Raw genomic sequence first — 25,319 nt, forward strand, 5'->3', positions numbered from 1 at the left:
GGAGGTCCGCCGGCCGCTGCCTCATGCTATTGACTCCTCGTTCCCTCTGTCCTGGCTGCCTCGCCAGTCTACTCTCTGATATATAAACCCCTGTTATGTAAACGGCTGGATGAAAGTGATTTCAGCAATGAAAGTCCTGATAATTAAGTACAGTTTTATAGTTCTGTTCTCTGTCTAGACAGATCATTGAAACATTTTACCGACTTTCTAAATATAAGTATTTGGGCTACAAAGTAGAGTGGAATGGGTGAATACTTAATCGTAGGTTTGACAATATAATTTTTTTGTTTTCTTTTTCTAATAGCCGTTCTAATTTCTAATGGTCACTCTGTGATGGTTACTATGTTTTTAAATAAAAATACATCTTGAGCTATATATTGGTGAACACTAGATCAAATGTAATTCTATTCATAAATCACTGTTCCACGCATCTGTGTATGGCAGGTGCATGCTAACAAAAAAAAAAATGTCCGAAAAGCTTGGCTTTGTAAGTGCAATGAATCGTTTCTGTATGAGATCTGCATATAATGAGATCGGGTTGGGCATTGCTTATCAGGGGTAACTATGATCTCGTCCATCCTGAAGGTAGCTCAGGATAAGACCAGGTGTGCAGCCTTCTGCTCTTACGGTTCAAATCTCCAGAACCCTGCCATCTTTACACAGCTAGGACAATATGAAGACAGGGCTGTCTTACCGAGGGGTTTAAGCACCTATAAAATTAAAAATGCATTCCTAGCACCACCTACTCTCCCGTTCTGTGGTTTGATCTGTACCTAATCCAATCACCCTTACGAGTATATTCTACTATATATTAGGCATCGCTTTTATTACAGTTTGCGCCACAAACATTGCATTTTTGCCACCTCTGCCCAAGGCTGTTTACACAGGGTATAAACTGTAGCAACAAGCAAATTCTGTACAGTACATGGCTTCGTGGAACTCCAGGAATGTGCTGCTGGTTTCGTCTCTGAGAATGTTCCACATATTATTTCTCTGTGAGATTTGTTTCGGATAATACTCCTCATCTATGGCTTTTTCTTATCAGGCTTTTAGAATGGATCCAATATTAGCCCCCTGTTATATTGGAAAGTATTTGGTGTATTCATACATTATAACTCATGATCAACTTTCACATTCAGCTTGTGTTTTTAAGAGAAACAGAACAGCATGGAGGTGTTCAAACTGAACTAAAAATGCCCAATATTGGTTCAACCATGTTCAGGTGCAGGGTTTGGTCTGGTATTTACTGAAGCTTTGTCATATGGACAATGTCATATTTTTGTCCTTCAGTCATATTCAAGGCTACTCTGAATTGTGAGGGGCACAGGTACTGCTGATGTTTAAGATATGTCCTTAGCCAGGGGAGACCTGCCATCATTTGGGTAGGGGAATATCATTCCAAGTGGCCCATTAACAAAGCAAATCGGAAAGTATCTGGAAGTAAGAGACTTTGTCTGGTTTTGGCCAATATAAATTCCCTAAAAGGAGGCTGCATTTAATAGAGGTCCTGTTATAGTAGCGCAGAAACATCTAGACGCTCTTGTGTTGGAATGCATGTAAAACACACAGAAAGACTTCTGATATTGGCCCAGAATATTCAAATCCGAGCAACCCAGGGGCCGTTCACCTCTACCCCCACTTCATGTCCTTCATTAAATTGAGCAGTTATTTTACATCTCCTTGCAATCGAAATGACACATGGAAGTTTTTGTCCATCATCTGACTAAGTTTCAGCTCTTTCTGGCTCTCTTCATTCCCTGCGAAGAATTAATGGTTCTTTTACTGTATATGTTCTACACGTAGAGTTCTGCAGATGTATCTCCAAGTCCAATGGAACAGGGCTGGAACACCTTGGCATTTGGTGGCAGAGGTATACATGCAGTGTTCACTATCATCCTTTTCTCCGCAAATATAGGAATTGTAAATGGTAGTTATGCCTTAATTCTGGCTCCATGTCTAAAGGGTGATCCTTTGCTCCGGCTTAATTCGATTAACAGACTGTAATTTCAGGAATGTTGGAGGACAATATTTGTTTGTACCCGTCTATAACCTTTGCACAGATTAATAACCTCCGTACTCATGAAGAACATCCACCATGGTTAGCCCTGTTTCTGAGCTGAAGGAATTCAATGTATTTTATAAGCCAGAAAAGTGCTGAGCACGTTTCTTAAAGGCATACTGCTTTGTGCTCCCGTTACTTTCAGTAGAAAGGAGGGGGCGTTCTGCCACAGTTTCTCCCTAAAGTGTTTTTTTTCCCGGTTGAATTAACGTATATGAAGTTACTTACATATGCTCATATGTATTCATTGTTCAGGGGGTCTGTGGGACACTGGAATGGGCCTTTTAATTTCTTTCCATTGCGTGTATTTGAAGAAAATAATCCCCCCCCTTAGCCTGAAGGAACAAAGGATGTCCACAAAATGTATCTGCGCTTGTCATATTGTAACTCTGATTCATGTAGAATGCAAGTTACACCCAGTGTTACATCCTTCTCCAAGAAAACAGAACACAATGTTGTGTCTGAGGATCCGAGCACGTATGTCTGCTACACAGGTGCATAGAACTGATGGCAGATCAGAACCTTTCGGCGCAATTAGTCTGCCGGTGTTTCCCTCTAATAAAGACTCAAATCTTAATCAGTCCTTGGTCTTGTTTCAGATTCATGCCTATTCCACACATGTTTAAATTAACATGCTATGTTTGCCACCCACTCAATATGGTTAAAAAAAAAAAAAAAAGCTGCTTTTACTAAAATGAAGTGTTTTCATATAGTAATTTAGTGAAATGCCTTTTCCATTGTTCCTATGCTCAATACGAACATTCATCAGCTTTTGTCTCCTATACCTGTCGGGTACATGTGTTTTATTCAAGCACCTTCTGTGAGGCGTAGTATCATTTCTTTCCTGTTGTCTGCATGTTAAATCTTGTTCAGTTAATTGGTAGTGATTGTGCATTTTGCCTGTGATCAGCTTTTTCAAGCTGCTCGTGTAAGGTCCAAAGTATGTCATTACACTGGGGATACATCATCCTCATCACATTGATTTATCTGCGTGCTCCAGTGACTCATACCCTGCGTGGACTTCTACAGAGTAAGCACAATTTCTGAGGTTTGCTTTAATTTATATCTATTTTCTGTGTGACTTCACTGAACAAACACCATTGTGGTAATGAAAGACCCATGAATGTATTCCCCCAGAGACATGACATGAAGACTCGGTTCTCAGCAGCTAGTGAATAGTACAGAATATTAATATTAATGCTTGGTTTATAAATGGTGCGTGTGTTTTCTATAACTATATAATTATATATAGTATAATGAATGGGGGGAAAAAAAAATCAGTGTATTGATATATTATGTCTGCGCTCATAATATAATATAGCCAGATTTAATTTATATGACTGCATGAAGGTGGGACAGGCTTTCCTGCTTGGCTGAGGAACTTCTCCAAGATTAGTGGGAAACTTAATGATCAGGAAGAGATATGCTGATGTGACCTGGCTTCTGATCTGTAGGCCCAGGTGTCTTTAACTGTTCAGCCAGGCTGTACCCAAGAAGTTTTCTCATGTCAAACAGGACATTGCTTTGCCCTGTCTTGCTCCTACGAATGACTAGACCAAACGGCTTTACTTCAATGGCACCGGTGCCGGTGGCTAATATCACTGCTGGATTTGAACATTTGTTTGTCTCACTCCATATTAGGCTGAGCCATAAGCAGCAGTATATTTTGTGAAGCATTATAGACTTCATATGGCAGCTGCTGATGTGTCTGTTTCATAGTAGGGTTTTACAGTCTGTATAGTTAATTAGTAGTGAGGGACTTCTATGTTAGTAAGTGCTCAGACGAGCTAGGCTTTTGTTTATAGGGAATTTGTGTTCTGTATAATTCTGTTAATATCTGCATACGTGGATTACAAATAAATTGTGGTTGATTACCTCACCGAGACTGTGGCTTTAATACCCTAGAGGACCGTGCTGTTTGGTACCCTGTGTGGATGCAGGATCACAATATATATATATATATATATATATATATATATATATATATATATATATATATATATATATATATTATAGCCTACTCAACAGGAGCAGTAAATGGTGTTGCAGTTACGTTTGAGTTTGATATATAAAAATGCCTCCCAATGATGCATATCTCCCAATGATGTGACCCATAATGCACACAAGTTTTATAACGTTGTGTGGGAAAGATGACCGAAAATGTATTGCAAGTGAGCATAGAAGCAAGAAGATTTAATCACTTTATCCCATGGATGCAATTTTGGAAGAATACTAACATGCATATGCAGAAAGATTTGTTGTTCTGCTAGTTTAAACATGTTTGAAATATTTAGGGATTACACACCGCTACGCTACAATGTGAGGCCGTTCTAACCTTCACAGTAAAAATACGTTGAGTATGTTATAATAAGTTACGCTAAACCAAGATTAAATAAACATTAATATATGTACATATAACACTGTAATAATTATAACCCGTAACAATAATTGGTTTTCTATATATTTGGTGTGTCTTTAATAAAATAAGTGGTAATTTTTTTTTCATTTCTTTTTTCTTGCCATCTTTAGATGTCATCATGTCGGTCATTGTCCATGAGAATCGAAAATCCCGCACTAGCACGGGATCTATGAATATATCTTTATACCATAAACTCAGCCACCCAGATTGTGTTTTGAACCATCTAAATGCTATGCGAAAACAGCACCTCTTCACCGATGTGACCCTGTGGGCTGGAAATCGCACTTTCCCGTGTCATCGTGTTGTCCTAGCTGCCTGTAGTCAGTACTTTGAGGCCATGTTTAGCAATGGCTTGAAAGAGAGCTTAGATAACGCTGTGAACTTCCACGACAGCATTCATCCTGAGGTGCTGGAACTTTTACTAGACTTTGCATACTCTTCAAAGATCATCATTAACGAGGAAAATGCAGAATCCCTTTTAGAAGCCGGGGACATGCTCCAGTTTCATGATATACGTGATGCTGCAGCGGAGTTCTTAGAAAAAAATCTTTATCCCTCGAACTGTTTGGGAATGATGCTGCTTTCAGATGCTCATCAGTGTGGTCGCTTGTATGAACTCTCTCTGAGGATGTGCCTAGTCAATTTTGAAACCATACATGACACAGAAGACTTCTACAGCCTCTCAAAGGAAATGCTTCTTGACTTGATCTCGAGTGATGAGCTTGAGACTGAGGATGAACAGATAGTTTTTAATGCTGTAGTTCAGTGGGTAAAGTATGACTTGGACAAAAGGAAAAGGCATTTTCCTGAACTGTTAAAACATATTAGACTGGCGTTGTTGACTTCTGAATCACTCAAAGAGGCTATGGCTTGTGAGGACTTGATAATGGCAGACGAAAGAAGCAAGTTAATTATGGACGAGGCTGTACGTTGCAAGAAAAAGATTCTTCAGAATTATGGAGTAGTGACTAGCCCATGTGCTAAACCGCGGAGAGCCGGCCATACCTTGCTGATCTTGGGTGGACAAACATTTATGTGTGATAAGATTTACCAAGTTGACCACAAAGCAAAAGAGATCATCCCTAAAGCTGATCTTCCAAGTCCAAGAAAAGAATTCAGTGCTTGTGCTATTGGCTGCAAGGTGTATGTAACTGGGGGAAGGGGTTCTGAAAACGGGGTGTCTAAGGATGTCTGGGTCTATGATACAATGTATGAAGAATGGTCAAAAGCAGCTCCGATGCTCATTGCTCGGTTTGGGCATGGCTCTGCAGAATTGGAAAACTGTCTCTACGTAGTTGGAGGACACACGGCCATTGCCGGAATATTTCCTGCTTCTCCTTCTGTTTCGTTGAAGCAGGTGGAAAAGTATGATCCGTTGTTAAATAAATGGACAATGATGGCACCACTGAGAGACGGTGTAAGCAACGCAGCTGTGGTCAGTGCCAAGCTGAAGCTGTTTGTTTTTGGGGGCACAAGCATGCATCGCGATAGAGTGTCCAAAGTGCAGTGTTATGACCCTGTTGAAAACCGGTGGACCATAAAAGAAGAATGCCCTCAGCCATGGCGCTACACTGCCGCTGCAGTCTTGGGCAGTCAGATCTTTATTATGGGAGGTGACACAGAATTCACGGCTGCCTCTGCGTATCGCTATGACTGTGAGACAAACCAATGGACTAGAATTGGAGATATGACTGCTAAACGTATGTCATGTCATGCTTTGGCATCTGGCAATAAACTGTATGTTGTTGGGGGTTATTTTGGGACACAAAGGTGTAAAACACTAGACTGTTATGATCCAATATCTGATTCCTGGACTAGTATTACAACAGTGCCTTATTCTCTAATACCTACTGCTTTTGTAAGCACTTGGAAACACTTACCAACATGAAGGCACTAGCTTAAGAAATGATCACAGCTCGAGCCACAAAGGTTAGTGAACTTTTTTGGTTTAACTTTTAATATAAATTTTTTATATTTTTTTTTTATCCCCCCCCCAACCCTTCCTCCACATGGAGCTTTTTTATTTCTAATTTGCACAAGGATGGTTCTGATAAATGACCGTGCACTGATACCTTGGTCATCGTCCTGACGGACAAACACGCCATAACCCTCACGTGTTTTTCCGTGACCCTCATTCTGGCCAAATAGTATTGTCACTAAGCTTTCGGAAGGTAAGCTTCCTTCTGTGTTCCAAGTTGGGTCACGTAGACATAGCAAAAAACACAGATGTGATATTTAGTTCTTGCACCACGGTGCTTTTCATTGGGGATAGAATACATAAAGAGAAGCTGATGCAGAAGGTCACATCAGTCTGATTATATTGTGCGCCACCTGCAGAACTTCCAAGCAAACTTCATCACTACATGAGATTGCCTGCCAAAAACATTATAGAGAAGACATTATTTGAAGAGAACTGATCTTTTCATTATCCCAATTAATCGAATCTGAAATAAGACTCGCGTACGATGTGTAGGAAAAGCGAAGATCTTAGCTGAGGCAGCAGTTCTCCCTCACCCCTTCCTCTTAGGAACTGATTAACATTGAACCATCTTCCTGTAAAGCCATGATCTTCTGCTGTATTCCCAACATCGTAACGAGCTTCATACCAGTAAAATGAACACAGCCCGTGACAACTGTAGCAACCGTTTCATTAATGTCAAACTTTAACATGATAGAATTATTTCTATAAAGATTGATGTTTCAGTTAGTTATAAAAGAATTCAGCAGGCGACAACGTCATTTTTAATATCTGTACGGTCCACTAACAATTGAAAATTAGACGCAAATTTGGTGAAATGTTATGACGCAGTTTTACATAAAATCTAAAAGAATTACTACCAGCAAGAAGCTGTAAAATGTGCATCCTATATGTCGCCTAAATACATTAGTATCATAAGCTCTATAGATCCAAAAATGTAGTATTTTTGGATAGAGGTGTTTACGGTGTTCCAAGCACATAACACCAGTAACAGTACTATTGTTTTAATGCTTCATTATTTCTTTCTTCTTCCATAGTTGCTGCTGGGTCTTTGAAATCCACCCGGTCCTGGTATCTGTTTTAGCCATGCGGGAAAATCGTTCTCACACATTAGAGATGCCTGTTAGAGTCCAAAAACGTTTCATTCCGATTGTTCTGGAACACAAAAACAGAACAAGAACTATAAGAACTTTTGAAGTGGATTTTTGTACATCTTTCAGGAAAATGTGAACACTTTTTTTCCAACATGATTTGTAAACCGTGTGCAATGTTGTACCGTTCAGAGGTGGTGTACCCAAGATGTATGATGCAGCACCCTGTGACAAAGCCTTTTGGATTAAACAGTTTTGTGCTCTGTATTGTGAATGCAGGAGAATATAATAGTGTCAGGAAGAACATATAGCTTAGACATATATGTTAGACTATTTTACTGAGCGCACAGTTAGGGATCTGTAATGATTATTTTTTAGGAACAATGCCCAGCCAACCAATCCCTTCTTTTATGCTGGATGACAGTTTAACATTCCCTGAAAGTAATAAGGGAAAATAGTAAATATTTCTGGGAAAGGTTTGTGCATTCATGCTGTATTAGGAGTGTTACGATGAGGAGAGAAGGTAGAACAGCATCTTTTCAAACTGATGAGATACTTCGTTTTAACTCATGGCTAGGTGAGCAGATGCCCTTTTACAGATGACTTAATTTAATATGTCTAAGGTGCTCTAACTTCAGCATCATGTGAACGATGTCTGGCACTGATTAATTTACTGCTTCTCGCTTTTGAAAGAAATATATCAGCCATATTTTGACAAAAAAACATTGTCCCCTAGTATGTATGACTATAGTCAAATGCATTTTTAAAAAATACTTCAGCCATCATGTGCACATTAAAAATATGATATCTGACGGCTACCATTACGTGGTTACTTTGTTCTGTCAAATGCATCTTCTGACGTGATACTCACTTCCAGTCGGCTCCAGCGTTGGCTCAGAGAGGGTCTAAAAAGAAAACTTTCCTGCTGCTGACTGGCTGCTTCAAACAGCCTTACAGAGGGAGAACTGTCAGAGCAGCGAGAAGGTGCTTTGCTGCAGCTTCTCCCTAAGGGTTTTTTTTTTTTGTTTTTTTTTCTTCATGTTAACCAAAGAAGCATTCTTCTTTGGTGAGAAACATTGCTTATCCTGTACCTCAAAAAGCATAATGGGCTGTGGCCATACCTGCTAAGGTTTCTTTGCTTAACATGCTCAATGTTTAGTGCGAGTGGAGCAGTACCTTTTACGCATGTGTGGTAGGGCAGGTTTGTGTCTTGAACGACAGTTCATGTCGAGTAGAAGCAACCAGAGCAGAAAGAAAAATAAAAATTTTGTAGGTTTGTAGCAAAATGCTTGAGTCCTTGGAAAACGGACTACGGTGTACGCGTTATATATTTGGTAAAAAAAAAAACCTTTTTGTTATTAAATGACTGGTTCGATCAGATAGTTATCACGCTTTCTATTTAAAATACTCCTTACCGCTTACTGCCTGCCATCGCAAGGCAAACATTATAGATCTAATGCATGAATGCGGCATGTGCATAAAATGTAACTTCTGCAGAGTCTACTGAAGGTAAATACGTTACATGTGGCCTTAAAATGGCCTGCCGTGCTATGAGGATTTAAACAAATGTTTATCAGCCTTACAAAGAAACCTTTTTTAAAATCAAAGCTGAAATTTGGTCACAGTGGTTAAAGCCAACTAGAAGAAAGCTGGAAGTGAATGGTCGCTGTCATAAGTGGACAGATTGGAGTTAGACTGGAATGGAAACTGCAGGGACTGCAACACCATCTCCCCATACAATCAGCAGCCATCATCCTAATCAAACCTTTCGAATGACCAACAACCTCTACAGATCATCCCCATTCAAGCCGGCTTCTCCTACTCCCCCCCCCCCCCCCAGCTTCAGACTAGATTGTAAGCTCACAAGAGCAGGGCCCTCTTCTCCTTTTGTATCAGTTTGTTATTGTGTGTGATTTGAATTTATTCCTATGATTGTAACAGCGCTACCGAATCTGCTGGCGGTATGTTAATTTAATGTAGTGCACATTATAATAAATCCTCCCCTGTTTTCTTCAGGTTCTTAAGGGTAAAGAGAAGAATACATGCTACTCGCCAAGTGTTTTTTTTTTTTTGTTTTGTTTTTTTTTATTATAAAAGATAATTTTGCGTAAAAATGAATTGGCTCCTCTATGGGTTCTGGTTTAAATTGTGTCTTGCGTCTTTGACATCGATGACTGTGATTATTACAAAACATGTATGTTGCATCTGCTGATATATGAATAGAAATAATAAACTACGTCTCCTGGAAGTGATTAATTGTTCATCTTAGTTATTTGTTATAAATGTGCAAATGGTGTGCTTAGTGTGACGTTATATTTGTACTGTTGTGTATTTCTGCGTTTGTTAGAAGCAGTTTTGTTTTTTTAATGTAGTCCATCTTGCTGGAGAAGCTTGCCGGTGTTGGCCCAACATTATGAATAGTGGAGTGTGGGAGCTGAAATAAACAAATTTTAGTCCATCTGGTATGTCTCTTATCCTGCTTTTTAAGAAAAGAAAAAAAAAATCAAACCTTTTTGGTCCTTGCCTCATTTTATCAGGATAGCCTTGCGTATCTCATGGGTGTTTAAGTTCCCTCACTGTAAAACTCTAAAACTCTGCTGGGAGGCTGTTCCACTTATCTTTCCTGATAATTTAATGCAGCAAACTATTCACCATCTTAGTAGCCCTTCTCTGAACCCTTGTGAGACTGTGTGTGAATAAGCAGTTAGTATTGTTTGTGTGTATATATATGTCTATGTAAATATAACTTTGTGTGTATGTATGAGATATATATCACATACATACATACATGTGTGTGTACACTTATTTAGGTTCTCTAAAGTTATTTGAATCAGGACCTCTGAGAGTGTAGTTTGAATGTAACAATGACCTCATGCATGTAAATGTTTTTGAGAGATTAAGCTAATGATGCATTTCCTTTAAAATAATTGTCACCTCACTTTATTTTTTTGTTTTGTTTTTTTTTTTAACGTTTCCTTCCTTCTATTTTTTCTTTCAAGCTTACACATTAAGTTTCAGAAGGAGTGGGAATTAAAAACAAAGGTGAAGTTGTAGCCAGTGTCTGCAAGTAAATTCATGAGGCGAAATCAGTGGTGACAGATCCACTTTAAACCTTAATAGCAGCTGACAGAATGGAAGAATAGGTAGGAAGCAATTCATTTTGTTCAAGTGTGTAAAGCCCTTAGATTTTCCAAGATCCGATCATATTCTGTTTGTGATGCGGAATCACATAGCAGGGTACCATTTCACCGAAGGCATCTAAAACCGAAGTAGTGGTGTCTTCAACAAAAGCAACATATACATCGCCCTCAGCTTCTATTAGCACCCTTGGTAAATATGAGCAAATAATGCTGCAAAACCATTTGATCTTTTCTTCAGAAAATACTCTGTTGATGTTTGATAAAGGCCATGTATCCTAACAAAATGTCCAGGATACGAGGTACTTTTCAATATGGCTACCTCTCTGTGTGCGCCAAACTCCACTAGTATTTATTGCCAAAATGTCCCTTCCCTATTGTTAATTATAGGGCTGCAACTAACGATTATTTTAATAATCGATTAGTTGGCCGATTATTTTTTCGATTAATCGGATAAAAAATGCAAATTTGTTTCAATTTAAAATAATGTAATAAAAAACGTACAATTTACACTTTCATCTCTTTATTGCAATGGCCTCTCTCTATTCACCTTCTTATTTTACTGACATAATAATAAGAGCTACAAGAACCCAGGTCTTAATACAAAGTTATTAGTAAATATTAATTCATATGTTAACTATTTTTCATATTTAAAAAAAACGGAAGTGAGAGACCGGCCGACAGTGAGGGGAATCCAGGTCCCCTGCAGCGTTGCGGGGGATCTGGATTCTAGTGATTATATAAAGGAGAGGAGTTTTTCAGAGCAAAACCTCTTTTTATAACAACAACGATTTTCACTATCGATTTTATCGATTAGTTGTTTCAGCCCTAGTTCCTTTGTAAAGGCGGGTGAGGCAGATAACCTCAATACAGGAAAATTCTAGATTAGCCATAGATCACTATTTACATCAATAAAACTGTTCCAGCCACTGAGAAAAATTAAGTGGCTAACCAGAACCTTTACATTTTTAGGTAAATATGTCTTTCTGAGGATATAATGAACGTTAATTGTGATGTGCTGGACGTGATGTAATATAGTCTGTCTGCAGAGGAAACGGGATGTTTTTTTGGGGGGGGGTTTTACTTTTAGGGAGGAGAGGGCCCTTACAGGTTAAATGGGAGGTTTTTTTTTTATTTTATTTTTTTTTTGTTCAATAGCAATAACCATATATGATATCGTGGGTAAGTGAGCTGTGCGTAATGGAAGCCTTGAGCACCAGGTATTCCTTTGTGTGCAACATTAGGAAAATGTCACATTTGACATAATACAATAAATAATAAATCAATGGATCAAATCTAACTAAGGTGGTAGTTTTTGTTATAAACCTTCATCTATTTAATTCACAGCTGTCCTTAGAAATCTATTAAGTCAAAGAAACATTTTCCACATTCAGCTTAGAACTTGGTGGGGGAGCCTTTGCATAGCTCAGAAAAATGTTAGATCTGCTGAGCTTGTGTTTAATTATTATGCGCCTAGATTGTTGCCTGCCTTGCAATTGCTTCAATGGATTGAGAAATCCTTGATCTGAGTACACACACCGTGCAGGAGGCTTCCTAAAAGATTATCTGCTGCTTGTTGGGCTATTAAAATAATATACAAGTGAATTCAAATGCTTCAGTCTGCTACATTCATGCTCAATATGGGCTCCAGCGCTCCTGCTTTGCTGATAGGAAGTAGATCCAGATCCAGCGCTGCTCTATCTAATGGAGAATCTGGGCTTTTGCCCAGAGACCACTATCAAAGAACAAACAGACGCCAGCTAGTAATGATGGGCCAGACAGTATGTGGACTTTGTCATCCTTCTTTTGTCGGTTAATTTTGCAACAGTACATAGCTGGCAGATGTTATAAAAAGCTCTGGCCATAGAACACCAGTGTCTTAAAACAGCCCTAAAAATATCAGATGTTTTATTAGCAAAAGCTCTCAATTCTTTCTGCATCCGAACTGTTTTCTCCATCAGAACTCCATGCGAAACTGGTAAACCATGATTAAACAAAAAATGCTTTGTATGGTTAAAGAATAATAACTTATTAACCCCTTCGTGACAAAGGCTGATTCTATTTTTTGTACCCTTCGTGACAATGGCTGTTTTATCGTTTCTGCGGTGTTTGTGTTTAGCTGTAATTTTCTCTTAACCCATTTACTAAACCCACACAAGTTATATATTGTTTTTTTCAGGACACCATAATTTTTTTCATATGATGTAATTTCCTATAATAGAAAAACCCACTTTCTCACTTTTGTTTGAAAAATCTTTTATTCATCATAAAAAACTACTGAAAAAACCTGCTAAATAGATTCTACCATTTGTCCCGAGTTTAGAAATACCCAATGTTTTTTTGCTTTCTTCTACACGTTAGGTGGAAATAAGTACAAGTAGTGTTTTGCTAATTCAAAACCATTTTTCTCTGAATCTGGTAATTCTGTCTCCAGGTGGTATTTGGGGCATCTTTGAAGCCAGCAAATTAAATTTACTCCACCAAACCATATATTTTTGAAAACTAGACACCCCAGGGTATTTTAGATGCTGATAGTTTAACCCTTTCCATGCAGTAATCCTACCACCAACCCTTGTCAAAGTTTCTGATAGTAATTGTTTTTGGTGTTTTTTTCACACACTTTGTACTTCAGGTGTGAAATTACAGCTCCTGGTATATGTTGCTGTCACACAACACCCCGATATGTGTTCAGCAACATTGATACCCCACATGCATGGGTTTGTCAGGTTGGGGGCAAAAGGGCCACATTTGGACCATGAGCAATTCAGTTTTTCAACTAGGAAGTTTTACATCTGGGTAAAGAAAAATGCTTGTACCCAACTATCAGTAGGGACAGGTTACAAGAAAGCTTGGCCTATCTCCAAGAAGGGATTTGATCTAGCACCTTAAGCGGTCCCTCATGCCACGGAATAGACACAGGGTTCACTTGTCAGTGCAAATAAAAACGCTTAAAAAATGGTGGAGCAAATAAAATCTAAAAAACAGTAAATGTAACAAAAAATAAAAAAATACCAAAATGGAGCAGGAACAACAAAAAAAAATAATTAAAAATGGGAAACTGTGTGATACAACTTGAAGCAGTTACCGACACAGAGTGCAGGTTTTCCAGGGCAATCTGGACATAAAATGTGGTGTCCTTCTTTGCACCCTGTATCTCTTTTGGGGATTCTGCTTCTTTGCTGTAGGGGGGATTTTAAAAATAAAATGGGTAGCCCCAATTCTGCTGGCTCCCATCACCACTTGGGGACCAGGTGCATTACAAGATACTTTAAATTACTTGGAGCTGAAACTGCAAAAAAGACAGTTTCAGCCCAGTGTCTGCTTTTTTGTGCAACAAAAAAGCGTTGTAGGTTGCAATTTGCATTAGATAAATTGCAACCTTCTTGTACCAGGCCTTTGTCTTCCTCATAATGAGGTAGGGCTGTAGGAGATGATCTGACAGATCAACTCCACCCATGTTCTTATTATAGGCCCTGATGCACACTGGCTTTCTAGCTCTGCCACGGACAGAAACCTCCACGGTTCTCTCATCGTGGATGGTGCTCAGCATGCACACCTCTTTTCTGTCCCTGAACTTCAATGCCAAAAGCTCCTCTTGACGTAGAGCTGAGGTCTCCCCCTTTCCTAGCCGGGTTTGTGCCAGGTGTTGTGGGAAACCCAAGCGGTTCTTTTTTATAGTACCGCAAGCTACCGTATCGAAACAATACAGCAGCTTGAACAAAGGGACGCTTGTATAGAAGTTATCTACATACAAGTGGTAGCCTTTGTTCATAAGGGGGAATATTAGGTCCCAAACAATCTTGGCACTGGTGCACAGATGTTCTGGGCAACCTGGAGGGTCAAGGTAGCTATCCTTACCCTCGTATACCCGGAAGGCATGAGTATACCCTGTCTCGCTCTCGCAGAGCTTATACACCTTCACTCCGTACCTAGAGCGCTTGGAAGGAATATACTGCTTGAGGGTAAATCAGTTTTTCTTTATTTTAAATCGGTTTTTGTGGATGGAGGGTACAGAAGGAAAAATTAGGGGGGGAGGGGGAGTCAGAACAGCAACACAAGGTGCCAGCGAAGAGGCACCAGACAGCATTGTGGTAACATAATGAGAAACATCATGACAGTTGAGCAGGAGAGCATGAGCAATCATGAGCAAGGTACACAGTGAGACATGGTAAAGTACACATCACTCTCAGAAAAATTTGCTGTGAGCCCACTCGGAGAGACGAGGGAGGTAAACAAACAGGGAACAACAAAGCAACCAAATTAGTGGGGGGGGAAGTCATGACAGTAGCCTCGGGCGCTAGTCGAAAAGCCCCAGACAGTAGTGTGATAACGAAATGAGAAACATCATGACCACAGATGAACTGGAGCAGGCACACGCGGGCAGCACAGTGAGACGTGGCATAGTACAGAACCGTCTCAAGGAAACGAGCTGCGAGCCCAGTGGGAGGAGGAGGAGGGAAAGAAAACTAATGGGAGAAAACAAAGAGAAAAAAAAAAAAAAATGAAGAATGAAAGAAATAGAAAACTGAGAGAATGAAAGAGAGGAAGAATGAAAGAAGGGAAGAAAGCCCAGCGACCCAGCTGCCCAACCCAGGGGGAACATGTCTATGCCGCTAGTCCAATAAAGGACGAATATCAGGCCCCGACACAAATTCCAGCCAGTGGAACCAAGTGGACCTATAACGCTCAATGGACTCATCGGACAGGAGTTGCAACTCATCAAAGACGCGTATCTGTTCCACCCGTAGAACCCAGTCTTTAAGGGTGGGTGGGGCAGGGCTGCCCCAGCGTTGAGGAATTAGCGCCTTAGCTGCCGTCAAGAGGTGACGGATCACCGATCTCCGGAACCAGCGCACAGGGTAGGGCAGATGATGAAGGAGGAGGAATTCTGGCGTAAAAGGGATGGTCCTGTCCGTGAAGCGCTGCAAGTGCTGATGGACCGAGGTCCAAAAAGGAGCGAGCCGTGGGCAGTGCCACCAGAGGTGGAGAAGAGAGCCAGGAGAGGCGTCACATCTCCAACATCTGTTAGGCACATCTGGGCGGTAAGTGGAAGTCAAGGCCGGGGGTCGATACCAGCGGGACAACAATTTGTATGCCATTTCCCGGTCTCTGTTACTCCTAGAGCAGCTGTGGGTGATGACACATATCTTCTCCCATTGTGCCTCGGAGAAGATGACCTGCAGCTCAGATTCCCAGCCCCCCATGAACGGCGGTGATATCGGGTAAAAGGACACAAGTAAAAGGCCGTATAGCCTAGAGATGCCATGGGGCGGGAGCGTGGAGGCCACACAGAGCTCCTCAAACTGTGTGCGATCTCGCAACACAGCATGTTTCCGAGGCAAGGACCGGAAGAAACTGCACAATTGTGCGTAACGGAAGGAATCGAAGAAAGAGGGGGGTGAGCGGGAGGACAGTACGGCCAAGGGCTTAAGGCCTTCAGAGGTCAGAAAGGAACCAATCCCCTGTCCCACCACAGCAGGAGAAGCCGGGAAAAGGTCGCGGCCCATCCCGGCAGGAAAGTCAGGATTATCCCTGACCGAGGTCAATGGGGAGGGGATAGAAGAAAGTTGCGTCTTCCGAAGGATCTGAAGCCAAGTCATATAAGTGGCCTGGATAAAAGGGTGAGGCGAAGTGATCACGCGAGCCGTCGGAATCGACAACCAAGGTAAGACCTTCATGGGTAGATCCAGCAAGGCCGCCTCGACGCCCACCCATTGCTTATGGAGCGGACTATGTGCCCACTCCAGAACACGGAGCAGGTGGCACGCCCTATAATAAGAGCGGGGGCAGGGCAAAGCAAGACCACCTTTAGACTTGGGGAGTATCAACCCGACTTAGATGAATTAATTTTAAAATTGGTAAGGGCACCGTACAGGGAAAGCTCTTTAAGAATATTAGGGAGGGAAATCCCCGGGCGGGTGACAGCGAATAAGAGGTCGTCGGCGTAGCCCAGGATTTTATGGTGCGTGGAACCGACTTGGAGTCCACAGATATCAGGGTTCATGAAGGAGGGGCTCTAGGGAGAGCACAAAGAGCAGTGGAGATAAGGGACAGCCCTGCCTAGTCCCATTCCGTATAGGGAAAGGGTCAGAAAAGGAGCCATTGATCCGAACTCCAGGTGAGTAAACCCGGACCAAATCCCATGTGATTCAGGGTGGAAAGCATAAAAGACCAATCCACCCTGTCAAAAGCCTTTTCGGCATCAGTAGAGAGGAGTACTGTGTGTTTTGCAAAGTGCATAAGGGAAAGAGCCCTAATAGTGCTGTCCCTGGCCTCACGACCCGGGACGAAGCCCGTCTGGTCAGGGTGTACCAAAAAGGGCAGGAAAGGTTTTATTCTATAAGCAAGTATCTTGGCAAATCGTTTTAAATCAGAGTTCAGTAAGGATATACCGCATTGCTCGGGATCCTTGCCCTCCTTAGGGATCAGAGTGATGGAGGCCGATAAGGTATGGGAACGGATACGACCGCCCTCTAAGATAGAATTGAAGGCATCCACGAAGCGAGGGGCCAAGATATCCCGGAACGCAGAGTAGTAACGTAGCGGCAACCCGTCAGGGCCGGGACATTTTCCAGAAGGGGAGGACTTCAGGGCCAGTAAGAATTCTGGTAAAGTGATCGGAGAATCAATGAGAGCCGCCTCATCCGCTTTGAGCGACCGGCGAATTGTCTTAGACAGATATGCCTCGACAGCAGCTGCCCTACCGGAGGGGGAGCTGCCGTGTGGGTTCGGATGGAGATTGTACAGTGCTTCGTAATAGTCCTGAAAGCAACGGGAAACATCAAGGGGGTGAGAATGAATGCGGCCCCTGGAGGAGCGCACCCTGGAGACATACGTAGGCTTCCTTACCGCGCGAAGAGCCCTGGCCAAGTACCTGCCGGGCTTGTCACCGTGCTCATAAAACAGGGCCTTGGTTTTCAAAAAGGAGCGTTGTAGTTTGTTGTTAAGAATTGAGGCCAATTCACCACGGAGAGCTAGGAGGAGCTGCAGGCCACCCCCCGATAAAGAAGTCTTGTGCGCCTGTTCCGCCAATGCTATCTGAGAATAAAGCCGATCGACCCGTTCGGCCTCGAGCCGCTTACGTTGAGAACAAACGCTAATGAAGTGGCCCCTAACTACACACTTGTGGGCCTCCCAAACTGTCAACAGCGGTGTCTCAGAGTTGAGATTGTCCTCAAAATAACATCGAAGAACCTGAGACGCCTCCGCACAGGACGGCTCGTCAGACAACAAAGATTCATTGAGTCGCCAGGATCCCCCCGAGGAGCGAGGCACTGGGGAGGCCATGGAGACAGAGACAGGAGCGTGGTCTGACCATGTGGCCGACCCAATGGCAGAACCACGCAGGAGCGTGGCAAAACGGCAAGGGAGAAAGAAATAATCTATGCGGGAATAGGAACCGTGCGCTGTGGAATAAAATGTATAGTCCCTACCAGTGGGGTGCATGGCCCTCCAACAGTCAACCAGCCTGTGAGACGCAAGAAGGGAGGTGATCTTCCGCAGGACGTGGCGGGGAGTCCGCGTAGTCCCAGTCGAGGTGTCAAGCTCAGGGTACATGGCCACGTTAAAATCGCCGCCCAACACCAAAACACCCTCTTGGAAGTCAGCGAGAGCACATAGAATGGCACGGAGGACAACATGCTGGCCCCGGTTGGGCAAATAAACATTCGCAAACGTATACACCTGTTCCAAAAGTTTCCCCTTAACAAACAGAAACCGCCCCTCTGGGTCCACCCGCGTATCCATAACCCGGAAAGACAGCCTGGTGGAAAAGAGCAGTGCTACCCCCTTGGTCTTAGCCATCGGGTTGTTGCTAAAGAAACCAGTGGGGTATGAGCGACATGACAACCTAGGAGCCCTGTCTCCATGGAAATGAGTCTCCTGAATGAAAGCAACATCAACATGGCCCCTCCGTAATTCTCGGAAAAGGGTGGAGCGTTTTTCTGGGGTGTTCAAACCGCGGGCATTGATAGACAGCAGGTTCATCTCGGCCCGGGCAGGAGAGGGCATCGGGCAGGAGAAGGTAAAGGAGGGACAGAGAGAAAAGAACAGCAAGAGGGGAGAGAAAGAAAAAAAAAAAAAAAAAAGGGGGGGTCGGATAAGGAAGTAGGGCGGGGAGAGGAACAGAGGGGGGGGGACAAAAAAAAAAAAAAAAAAAAGACACTAACTACGCCAAGCGGATTCTATCAACCCGTCAACACCAGGGCGTCACAGTGTAGGGGGTGAGTCTACCATAGTAAGAAGGGCAGAACACAGGAAGAAACTAAATCAATGAACTCGGGAACCAGAAGCGGACCGCCGCCCGCAACATTAAATAGCATGCGTCAAAACGCCAGAGAGAGAGAGAATATGAGGGGGACAGAAGATAAACATGTATTCGGAATAAAGGCACATATAAGAGATCTGATGGTGTGTGCACATCACAATGGAAGGAGGAGATGCGACATGCACTGCAAAGACAGCAGTGTGGGTCCTAGCGTGCGTAACATGCGCAACAAATAATATATAAAACTAAAAAACACAGCACAACATAAGTAAATAAAAACACAACATAAGTAAAAGAAAGGTCCAATAGTAGCGGGATTGGTATGCGGGTGTAACGCGCGCAACAGGCGCACCTGAGAGCGTGTTATCAGCTTTAGGAAAGGCACAAGTGTATGTGGGTACCATAACACAGTAAACACCACCCAGGGGAGCGAGAGAAAAAAAAGAAAAAAAAAAGGGGGGGGGGGCAATAGTAGTGTGAAAAGTATGTAAGTGCAGTGCGTGCAACATGCGCACCTGGGAGAGTGTGGGCAACGTATATTAAAGGCACAAGTGCAAAAGCGAATATCAGGGCACAGTAAACACTACCCAGGGAGGCAAGATAAAATAAACACAACATAAAAAATAAAAAAATAAAAAAAAAGGGCCCAACAATAGTGTGATAAATATGCGAGTGCAGTGCATGCAACATACGCATCTGGGAGAGTGCTATCCACTTTCCGTTTTCCATCCCTTTCTCTGTTAAGTAAAGGCACAAGTGCGAATGCGAATACCATGGCACAGGAAACGCTACCCAGGGAGGCGAGATAAAATAAACACAACATAAAAAAGAAAAAGGCCCAAGAGTAGTGTGATATGTATGCGGGTGCAGTGCGTGCAACATGTGCACCCGGGGAGTGTTATCAATTTTTAGTAAAGGCACAGGTGCAAAAGTGGATACCGTAGCACAGAAAACACCTCTCCAGGGAGCGAAGAAGAGGGGGGAAAAAATTAAATAATAAATAAATAAATAAATAAATAAATTTAAAAAAAAATAAAAAAATAAAAAATAAAAATAAAAAAATAATATACATATATATATATATATATATAAAAAGAAAAGTACACAATGTAAATAAGAAATAAGAAAAGGGCCCAATAGCAGTGTGGTATGTATGTAAGTGCAGTGCGCGCAACATGCGCACCTGGGAGAGTATAATCAACTTATAGTAAAGGCACAAGTGCAAAAGCGGATACCATGGCACAGTAAACGGTACCCAGGAAGGCGAGTTAAAATAAACATAACATAAATAAGAAAAAGGCCCAATAGTAGTGTGATATGTATGTGGGTGCAGTGTGTGCAACATGCGCACCCGTTTTCCCCAGGAAAGGTACAAGTGCAAAAGTGGATACCGTAGCACAGTAAACACCTCTCAGAGGAGCGAAAGATAATTAAAAAAAAAAAAGGGGAGAAGGGGCCCAAAAGCAATGTGATATGTAGGTAAGGCAGTGCACCCGGGAGCGTGTTACCAACTATTAGTAAAGGCAAAAGTGCAAACGTATATACCTTAGCACGGGTAAACATGTAATACAGTGAAAACAACAACATGGTAAACACAACCCAGGCAGAAAAATGAGATGCCGAACCATAGACAGGGCATGGGGAACAAGATAAATACCGAGCCGGAGAGCGGAGCAATGAGTCCAGGAGACTGAGCAGGGTGATGGAGTCCGCAGAGGTAAAGGGACCCGGGAAATCCCTCCGAGGTGTGGTGGAGCAGGCGAAGAAGCCGCAAAGGTTGGGAAGCACAGAGTCTCAGCGCAGACATCACAGGGAGCCGCGAGCCGAAGGATGATCCCCTCCGCCACCTCAGTGCAGCGCAACACCAAGCCGGCAGTAGTTCCCGCAGGGCGAGTGGAGAAAGGGAGCCAAAGCAAAACTACATGGGGGCTGGGAGCCCAGGACCAGCGAAGAGCCACGTAGACCTATATATATAAAATTAAAAAAAAATAAAAAAAAAATAAAAAAAAAAACCCCACACTCCAGGCAGACACTCAGTAGTGATGAGGGAGAGAGGCACTCATTCCTTAATGTCCCCCAGGCGGCGAGAAGCCAGAACACTCGACAGGTGTGCCGGATGATCAGTGGGGGTGCGGCGCCGGGAGGACGCAGGCCGGTCGCGTCTGCGGGGCAGAGGAGCCGGGGCAGCATCCATATCTGCCCAGTCCGAAACCTGGTAAGAGACTGGTTGTCGTGTCTGATCACCAAAGCGAAGGGGTGACCCCAGCGGTACGGGATGCGCAGCCTCTGCAATTCCGCCGTCAGGGGGCGAAGAGCCCGTCTCGCTTGTAGGGTCAGGTCAGACAGGTCGTGATAGAACGACACCTGGTGGTCCTGCAGCGGCCAGGTCCCCACCTCCCTCGCGCGAGTCATGATGGCTTCTTTCAGACGGAAGTCTGACAGGTGGCAGATGATGTCTCTCGGGGGGGTCCCCGGGCCACCACGAGGGCGAAGGGCCCGGTGGGCACGATCCATGGGCACAGGGGCATCAGAAGCACGTCCGAGAAGGCCATTGAACAGACCTGTAAGGAGGGTAAAGACATCCTCAGGGGCATCAGACTCAGGCACTCCTCTCACTCGTATGTTCCGTCTCCGGCCCCGGTTATCTAAGTCCTCAATCCGGCGACGCAGTTCCCGCAAATAGTGTGTATGACGGTCACTCACATGTTGAAGAGCAGCGTTAGTAGCGTGCTGATGGGCCTTCCCCTCTTCCAGGGCCTGCACCCTCGTTTCCAAGGAGGACAAGTCACTGCGAAGCGCTGACACCTCATCCCGGACAACCTGCTTAAGCTCAGTAATGAGCAGAGAGAAATCCGTCTTCCAGGGAGCCGAGGAGAAAAGTTGCAGAACCTCAGGTGGATGTGGCCCCGAGGGTAAGTGTGTTGGCGCTGTCGGGTCATCCGCAGAGGATGTGCTGGCAGGAGAGGCGGCCTCGTGGTCGTCTGAGGCCTGTGAAGCCAGGTCTGCCGGGGTACGAAAATACTCCCGAAGGGATGAAGAGGACGGCCTGGAATGATCCCTTGGAGTTGAGGGGTCGGTACCCGTCTTCTTGGAGCGTCTCATGGCGGAAAGGCTGTGATGGAGCTGTAGAATTGCGCGGGCGGCAGCGGAGCAACTAGCTCATGCGGCCATCTTAGGCGGCAGCCGGACACGCCCCGAATATACTGCTTGAATCTGAGCCTTCCTTTATATTTCATCAGGGATTCATCCATGCAGATATTCTTTCCAGGTGTATAAACCTCTGGAAACCTGGCAGCGAGATGGGTAATCAGGGGGAGGATTTTGTAGAGCCTATCAAACTGGGGGTGCTCCTTAGGGGGGCACAGGCTGTTGTCATTAAAATGCATGAAATGAAGAATCATTTCATACCTTTGCCTAATTATAGTCTGGGCATAAATGGGGGTACTACAGATGGGGCTGGTGCTCCAGTAGGAGCGGATGGAGGGCTTTTTTATAATGCCCATTAACATTGTGAGTGCCCAGAATTTAAGAAATTCTTAAATGGGAGTCCATGGCTGTTTTGCCCAAAAAGAATTAGGGCTAAAGGTTAGTTTGTGCGACAATGTCTCCCAGGACATCATCTCCAAAAAAACCTGCACAAATTGCAGTGGAGTGAATCCTGTAACATCAATATTGATGCCAGGAATTCCAGAAAAAGGAGGGATAGCTGGCTTGTACCTATTAGGCGCTACCCATGCCTCTGGTGCACTGCCACGACTACGTGTGGCAGGCGTCCTAACAGCCACAGATACATCACTAGAAGTATCTGTGAACTGACCAACGTCAAAATCTGACGCTGTATCAGTGGCCTCAGAATCTGTGGCCAAAAAGGCATACGCCTCCTCAGCCGTATACCGCTGCATGGTTACAATTGCAGCAAAAATAGTGGGGAAGGAAAGGGTTAATGGCTCTAATAAAAAAAAAAACAAAAAAAAAAGTAAAAAGTAAAAAAAACAAAACCCAAAAACAATTGCCACTATGCAAGATCACTGTTTATGCAGTGATCAATCACGTTCTGTTTCTCAAAGGCACAGTACTTTTCCATGCAGTCCACTGAGACTGCGGTGATCACTGCATAAACAGTGATCTTGCATAGTGGCAATTGTTTTTGGGGTTTTTTTTTTTTACTTTTTACTTTTTTTTAGGTTTTTTTTTTTTTTTTTTCCCCAAACAGGAAGTTGAAGGGGTTGCAACCAATGGTCATTTTTCAATCTGCTGCCATTGGTGATCGTGTACATCACCCAAAAGTTCTGATGGCTGTGAGCAGTGGTGTAGCCTGGCCTAGGCAGGAGCTCCAGGGCCAACAATCCCTCTGTTGCAAATTAAGGGGGTTGATCAACCTGTTGGGCTTATGCTCAATGGATCAGTGACATGGATGATCTCTGCTCTCCCCAACTGGCCTATTTACATTATGGAGGATGTGCCAACTCACCGCAGTCTCAGTGGACTGCATGGAAAAGTACTGTGCCTTTGAGAAACAGAACGTGATGTCATGATTTCGTATCCTGGTGCTCCATGTCTTAAAGGGACACAGCGCCTTAATTCACTGAAGATGGTGGCCTTGGAGGGGGCTGCTAGGGGCACTGCCCTGGGTCAGAATCGTGCTTGGTTCTGCCTGTGGAGAAATTGGCCCACCAGATTCTGCACTCACTATTATCATTATAATTATTATCTTTTATTTATATAGCACAAACAGTTTACGCAGAGCTCCTTACAATACTTATATTCAAGGGATATGACAAAATTTGAATTGACAGACCAAGACAAACGTCTCATATGCCTCCCCCACCCCCAAACAAAAATCTGTTTTGTATACCAATACTGGCGTCCACAGATAATTTTGTAGTGTACCCACTTTAGATTTTAGACCATCTATATTTGATAGTGTATTTAAATCATCTTTCTAATCATAACAATAACTTTGTCATCTGATGGTCTTCAATTATCTAATAGTATAAATATTTAGCTGGTGATTACTCTCAATAGTGTCAGTAAATATGAGCTGAGTTAACGCATCATTTCAAGACCAAAAAAAGTGTGTATAATCAGTCTCTTCAAGGCCTGTTATTGTTGGCATTACATGCCATTAAATGGGCCTTAAAAGGTGACTCTCACCATCAAATATAATCAACTTTTTTAAACATAAAATATGTTCCATTAGAGTTTTCAGCATCCTGCATCCACAAGCAAAGTCCCAGACACAGAAATCCAAAATATGCAAAAATGTTGCAGCTCAAATTAAACTTTTTACATTCTTCCCCTGCTGGGCTTCCACCCAGCTTTTGCTTTAATGTGTAAACACTTTTTTCTTTGATAAGGGAGTCAGTGCAGCTGGTGTGGGTTAAATGCCAATTATTTATTTTGTATTTCAAATAAATATGTTATAAACGGTGTAAAGCATCCTCGCGCAAGCCATGTATTTGTGGTAATGTCAGCCCAGCCTCGTACCAAACTCAAGCCAGGAAAGGGGGCATGCATCTGTAATGAACACGATGTAAAATATGTGATACATGACATTCGACCCAAATAATGGTGGTGCTATCAAAATGTTTTAATTTCTTTTCCTTAAAAAAATAAAAGGCAATATCTTTGGTAAGAAAGCGACCTTGGAAAATGCTAGCCTTATTATGCTTTGTTTTAAGCATTAGAATTCCTTTAATGCTGGGCTAATTTTACAAAGCGCAGTTACATTGCTTAAACGTGGACGCGTCACATGCATGTCAGATGAACTCAGAAACAAGATGCCAGAAGTTTGTTGCCGAATCAGTGTGGATAAATATAAAAAATATGTATGCAAAGATGATAAAGTAGTCGTGTTTCCATGGCAACCAATGGCCCTGTTGGTTGGCATCAAGTTGACGTTTAGTGAACCAAACATTTTGGGGAGGAAGATTGGTGGTTGTGCTTCTTAAGCAGCTGCATATCTGGATGTGTTTGTGCACATTGGTGTGTATCAGTTATTGCAGAAAAAAAACATCTGATTCCATGACTGTAACATATAGAGATTTCTTGTCTGATAAACAGTTATGTCTCCACATTCAGTTAGCGCTTTAACAGAAGAACTTGCTTTGCATGATGGTCTCGCTAGTTCTGGGATGCAACTTGACTGGGGCTTCCTACTCACATAATTGCTTTGTGACCGTCTCCTGCATACTTCCCAAGTGTCCAAAAGTCCACCTTTAAAACCCAAATCCTCCTGTCCCTCTTTTCTAGGAGCTCAGAATGACTGGTTGCTGCCATAGTGTTATCCAGCCTTAAAAGTCCCAATAATAGTATAGAATAGTATAGAAAACTAGAAATCGTGCCAGCCATCATATACACTTAAAGGCA

At 42.9% G+C, this 25,319-nt stretch overlaps 1 protein-coding gene and 1 non-coding gene across 2 annotated transcripts; one reads left to right on the plus strand and one right to left on the minus strand.

Annotated features, from left to right (window-relative positions):
* Positions 1-4,596: 4,596 nt before the first annotated feature.
* On the plus strand, positions 4,597-6,366 carry LOC149300016 (kelch-like protein 25). Its single transcript, XM_089485767.1, has one exon. The coding sequence runs from the start codon at positions 4,597-4,599 to the stop codon at positions 6,364-6,366; it is 1,770 nt and encodes a 589-aa protein (XP_089341893.1).
* A 7,126-nt stretch (positions 6,367-13,492) lies between these two features.
* On the minus strand, positions 13,493-13,622 carry LOC149300017 (small nucleolar RNA SNORA35). The gene has a single exon (XR_016272342.1). It is a non-coding gene; the product is annotated as a small nucleolar RNA SNORA35 (small nucleolar RNA).
* Positions 13,623-25,319: the final 11,697 nt, after the last annotated feature.

This window comes from Sceloporus occidentalis, unplaced genomic scaffold, assembly GCF_023333645.1.
Source record: "Sceloporus occidentalis isolate IW3139 unplaced genomic scaffold, rSceOcc1.0.p SCAF_26, whole genome shotgun sequence".
Classification (NCBI taxonomy): domain Eukaryota; kingdom Metazoa; phylum Chordata; class Lepidosauria; order Squamata; family Phrynosomatidae; genus Sceloporus; species Sceloporus occidentalis.